Source organism: Galeopterus variegatus, unplaced genomic scaffold, assembly GCF_000696425.1.
Source record: "Galeopterus variegatus unplaced genomic scaffold, G_variegatus-3.0.2 Scaffold1092, whole genome shotgun sequence".
NCBI lineage: Eukaryota > Metazoa > Chordata > Mammalia > Dermoptera > Cynocephalidae > Galeopterus > Galeopterus variegatus.
Window position 1 is genome coordinate 270,767 of NW_007727203.1, and position 5,704 is coordinate 276,470.

General features: G+C 41.0%; 1 protein-coding gene across 1 annotated transcript in view; it reads right to left on the reverse strand.

The window, feature by feature from the left end:
- BMPR2 (bone morphogenetic protein receptor, type II (serine/threonine kinase)) overlaps window positions 1–5,704 on the reverse strand; it is a 222,440-nt gene that overhangs the window by 215,714 nt on the left and 1,022 nt on the right. The window contains exon 2 of the mRNA XM_008574716.1: window positions 4,504–4,581. Coding sequence (XP_008572938.1) covers window positions 4,504–4,579 — 76 coding nt within the window. The 5' untranslated portion in view covers window positions 4,580–4,581. The remainder of the gene's footprint in view (window positions 1–4,503; window positions 4,582–5,704) is intronic.

The window sequence follows — 5,704 nt, forward strand, 5'->3', positions numbered from 1 at the left end:
AAAAAAAAAAAAAAAAAAAAAAAAAAAAAAAAAAAAAAAAAGAAAGAAAGAAAAGAAAAAATGCAAATTTTAAAAAAGAAAATGATTTTAGGTAATTGCTTAAAGCATAAAATAAAAAATGTGTGGTCCCAGTGTCAACTGAATAGAAGACCTAGAATAAGTTATAATTAGCACAAAAAGTTGTAGCACTTGAGAGCAGGAATCTTAGATACAGTAGTTCTCAAGGGTACATAATTTATGGAGGGATGGGGGAGTGGTGTGTTAAAATGCAGATTCCCAGGCTCACTGTCCAGAAAGTTGGATTCAGTAGATCCAGGGTTAGCTAGCTGGTTAGCTCAGTTGGTTAGAGTGTACCCTTGTAATACCAAGGTCATGAGTTCTGATTCCATCCAGGAATCTGCATTTCAAAGATAATCTAGTCCAATCCTATAATACTACAACTGAGAAAACTATGTTAAGTAATCTATCTGCCCAGAACCACACAGAATCTCAGTCTCACTAACACGGGACAGTGGTCTTCCCACTAAACCACTTATACTACTTTTTACTTTGAAGGAATTGGGACAAAGAAAGAATATGTTACTAATATGCCATTTGAGTCAGCGAGCAATCCTAGAATATTTCCTGGCCCCAATTCCTTTTTATTATTCATTTACCAAGTATTTATTAAACATCTTCTATTGCTATGTGCATAGCAATATGGTAGATTACAAAACTATTTAAAATATGAACCCTATCCTCTAGAAGCAATTATCAGCTGGGAAGACAAGGCAAACACATAAAACTGATATTCAACAGCAAGGCAATAATGAGTAGGTGCCAAAATAAGTGGTATGGCCAATCATAAAATTACCTGATTTACACTGACTTCACTCCATTCCTTATATAATTAGAATTTACCTATCAGAGATCAATATTCAATTTTTTCTCTTTCACTGTTAAAAAAAATTAGCCTTTAATAAAGGAAAGATGTTATCTTTGTGTGGAATAGACACCTCTCTCCCAACATTACGTACACATACCAATACCAAATACCACTACCACCACATCATTCCACACACCAGGATAGCTTTTGTAGACACCAAAGTTGGTATAATTTTAATGCAAAGTCATAATTAAAAGCATGGCCCTGTTCAAATGGTAAGAAAAGCCCCCCTCCTCCACCATCTTCCTAATCATATATGGTAGACTGAGGGTTTCAATTCTTCATTCCCATGCAATAGTATAATATACCGATATATTACATTAGCCTCATTAAAAGCAAAGTACTTTGCTAGTCCTTGTCTTTGGGCTTGGCCATATGACTTGGTTGGACAATAGGATGTTAGAATAACAAATGTGCTGGTAGTATTGGGTTTGCCCCCTTGTAGTTCTGCCATTGCCATGACACAAGCTTCCCCAGATAGATGTCACCCCTTCCTCCAGGCTAGGCCCCAGAATGAGACATGTGAAGCAGAATAAATGTTTATTGTTGCATGCCTTTAAGATTTTGTGGTTGCCAATTATTATGCAGCAAAAGGTAACTACATCACCGTATTTTAAAAATCCAAACCATCAGGAATGATGATATAAAGGACTGACGAGTAAGACTCTTTTGAGTTTTAAGGTTTTTTTAAAAAAAAGTGTAGGTTCCAGAGAGATCCATTCAGTAAATCTAGATTGCAGGGCCAGAAACATACATTTTATCAAGAACTCCAGGTAATTCTGTTACAGTGCCCACACTGAGAAACACTAAAATGAAGATTACTAAACTTCCAATTCCTCAGCAATATTCATTAACCGCTCAAGAACTCTAACTAGATGAATCTCACTTTAGACAATGTGTGTGTTCCTAAAAAGATGCATGCAAAATTGAAATCTAATCAAGTAAATTATTTAAATGCATTACAGAAACTGATGCTTAAATAATACCTGTGTTGTATTCTTTTATTAAAATAAAGAATTTATAAAACAAGCAAGCACATTTTATTTTTCACAAGTTCTAATTTTTTTGCATCCCCAACTGTTCTTAGAATTAAGGAGTCCAAGAACTACAGTAAGTAGGAAAGAAAGATTCAAAAGAAATAATTTTCCATGACCCCAAAGAGAGATGTGCTCTTACAGTATGTTTTTTCAGTCTTCCACTGTTTTTTTTTTTTTTTCCCTGTTCAGCTGCACTATTTGCACCTGTCTATTTACATCACTGCATCCATCTATTTATCCCAAATCCATGCAGGCCTCCTCTAATCAACTTGCACTTAATGCAACTGCACTAGCCACTGCAATATTAGGCAAAGCAAAAGTTTCACACATTCAGAACCATGACATTTGCATAAGCAGTGCTGTACTGATATTCTGTAAGTGTCTCTGTTTCTTTTCAAAGGCTGATCTAGTGAAGACGCTACTCTATTTCACGTGAGAAGAAGTTGCTGCTGCTGCTGTTGCTGTTAAAACCATTAATGTGGTAGGCTATGATCCTGGCTCCATAATTTACTGTGTTATTTAAATTCTCTGTACTTTACTCTCCCTCTTTGTAAAAGGGGAATAATAATAACCTACATAGTATAGAATTGTCATGAGGATCAAAAGAGAAAATTTATTTAAAGCTATTTGAATAGTTACTGGTGCCTAGCAAGCACTCAATAAATACTAGCTATCATTACTGCTGTTACAGCTCTCAAATCTGGCTTCACAAATTTTGTCATCTGGTGCTATGTAATACTAAAGAAAAAAAGAAGACTAAAGCCACTTTTAAGCATTGATTCTTTTCATCCATCCCTTTTAAAGTACACTATTCTAAGAATATTTTACTTCCCAAATAGAAATTAAGTTTATTTTTAAATCAATATTTTTTTCTTTTATAAGTTCTGATCACAAAATCATAAATATGTCACTATAAATGAGAATCTACATTCTAAAAATATCAGTAACAACAAAGAACATTGAAAAGTTTATGTTCTGAGATTTCTACTCACAGAATGACTGCTTAAGCTTGAGGTCTTTTACTCTCTTCAGATTTCACAGGAACCACATGACTTACAGCTAAAGAATTTAAATAGCTAACACAATATGAAGAAATTTGGAGAAAAATTGTTCATTTATACCCCCAAAGGAAGTGCAATGATTAAAAATATTAAAATATGAGTTTCAAAATACATTCAATTCAGAAGTTCAAATTATTTTAACACAACTATATAAATTTATCATAAAAATAATAATCAACAATACATTAATCAACGATATCAAAAGCACAACAGAAAACATCAAATTTTCTTTCTGTATTTTCCCAATGCAGACTTTTAAAATGAAAATGAGCAAATAACCTGTGTCTAACATAGCAATGAGAAATTTATTAAATGTGAAAATTACATACCTATAAAAAGAAAAAAGTATTTGGAAAGCCATCATTTTGTCCTTTACTCGTTTTTACTTTATTTTGGGGGGCAGCTGGTTGGTACAAGGATTGAACCCTGGACCTTGGTGTTATCAGCATCATGCTCTTACCAACAGAGCTAAATGGCCAGCCCTTTACTCGTTCTTAAACGCATAACCCATTTGGCCATCCTAAATAGAATTTAAGAATTATATGTACAATTCACTCCTGAAAATTTCTAAAAGCAAATTACCAAAAGACTGCTTGAAAAATAATTGCAAGAGGAACATGAGGTTTTTTCCCTAAGGTGTCTGGGAACGAAAAAGAAAATATGTGATGAAAAAGATGACTACCATTTTCCCCTGCGCTTTAGTAAAATGTCAAAGAACTTTCAAGTCTGATGTCAGGTCAAAGTTGTCTCAATGACAGGAAAGCCAATAGATGCCAGACGGCTCATAGTAAAGTTACCAAAATACTTCTAGGCCAACAATAATTCCAAAAGCATATAAAATACGACTGTTAAGGTTCAAAAGATGGAGCTGTAATTACTAAATACTTGGTAACAAAATTACTACTGCTACTACTAATAAACGGTATTATACAATGTATCAAGAATCTCACAGTTCTGGCTTCCTCAACATTTATTCTATTCATTCGGTAACATTCTTGCATAACGAAAGTAACATGGATTCCCAAAGAGTGATTTAAATCTAAAAATAAGGTTCAAGAGTGTTTTCTCTAGTTGATGTTCTTTCTACTATAAGCCAAAACCGCTTCTTTATATTAAAGAAAAAAACCTACAGCTGTTTCCAGAGATCTCATAATAAATACTGTTCGCTGATGATTAAAATATTATTTTTAATCCTTGCATTACCTCACAGCTAAAAATGTCAAGATACCACACCCAACATGTCTTTTTTCCCCAGTGGAGCGGGGGTGTGGATGGGGAATATGGGGGTGGGGATAAGAAACTACACAAAAACATTATAGGTGATTTCCCTGGAAGGAATGGGAAAGGCGCGCAGGGACCGGTTCCACAGTGATCCGAGGGGACGCGTCGCGAGCGGCGAGCGCAGGCCTCGGCCTCTGCGGGATCCCTCCCTCGCCACCGCAGGGGAAGTGGCCCGGACGCGCCACCCGAGGCTACTCACCGGCTGCAGTGCTGACCAGCACACCGGCCCACAGTAGCCAGGGCATCCGCCAGGGCCGCCGCAGCGAGGAATTCATCCCTGGGTCAGCCAAGAAGCGGGAGGCAAAGAAAAGAAATATGGAAAGTAAATACTGGCGGAGAAACACGGCCAGGAGGTTTGTCTTCTCTCTCGCCGGACTTATCCTGCCCGTATTACAACGCAGTTTGAAAGGACAAATGGCAGATGAGAGGACCTAGCTGCAGAGCTTTCATTCCGCTGCAGAAATTCCCTTCATTTCTCTCCTTCGCGGCTGGGGGGGTTCCTTCGCCGAGGACGGGGTGCCTTAGCCCCCCAAACTGAAGGCATGTCCGTGGGGGAGAGCCGGGAGCCAAGAAGAAACCGCCGCAGTTATTTCCCTCGTAGTTTCACGATATCAAAAAAATATCCAGGTCTGGGAGAAAACATAGCCGGGGTGCAGACGGGTTGGAGGGCGGGGAGTCGACTGGGTGGGGGGGCGAGGATCAGAACAAGTTCCCGACCGCCGGGAAGGTCGAAGCCGGGTGGGCGGCGGCGGCGGCGGTTCCCGGAGGCCCGAGTCGCATCGCCCGCGGCTCCAGGAGTCCTTTTAAAGTTTCGCTTCGATGCTTCCTTCACTCGGGTTTCGAGAACAAATCCTCTTCCTCGACTGGATCGAAAAAGGTGCCGGCCTCCATGGACAAGCCTACAGCCTTCACGGAATAATCGTGCGAGGGTCGGCAGACCCGGCAGAGGGCTGAGGGGCGGCGGGCTGCGGGGGAGGGGAGGAGTCGGCAGGCAGGGCCCGGAGCTCCCCGCGACAGCGGACGGAGGGGAGGCGCGGGAGGCTATCCCTTCCAGCCCTCACGGGCGCGCTCCTCTCTTTCTCGCTCTCTTTTATTCCTGCCGCTCGATCTTGCCTGAGGTAAATTCCACCATGAAAGCCTCGTCTTCTCCAGTGAATGGCTCCTGTGAGCGAATCACAAGCCCCGGAGGAAGCCGCCGCCGCCGCCGCCCCGTTCTCCCACAGCTCTGGGCTCCGGGCGGAGCCCGGGCGTCGCAGGCCGAGGGCGGGGGGCGGCGGGAGGGCGGATGTAGGTGGCTCGGAAGGGGGTAGGCAGCGAGACACCCTGCGCCCCTCCGGGAAGCACTTCCAGCGGCTCCGAACAGACCAGACACAAAGAGGGGAGCCGCCGCAGCTGCCAGT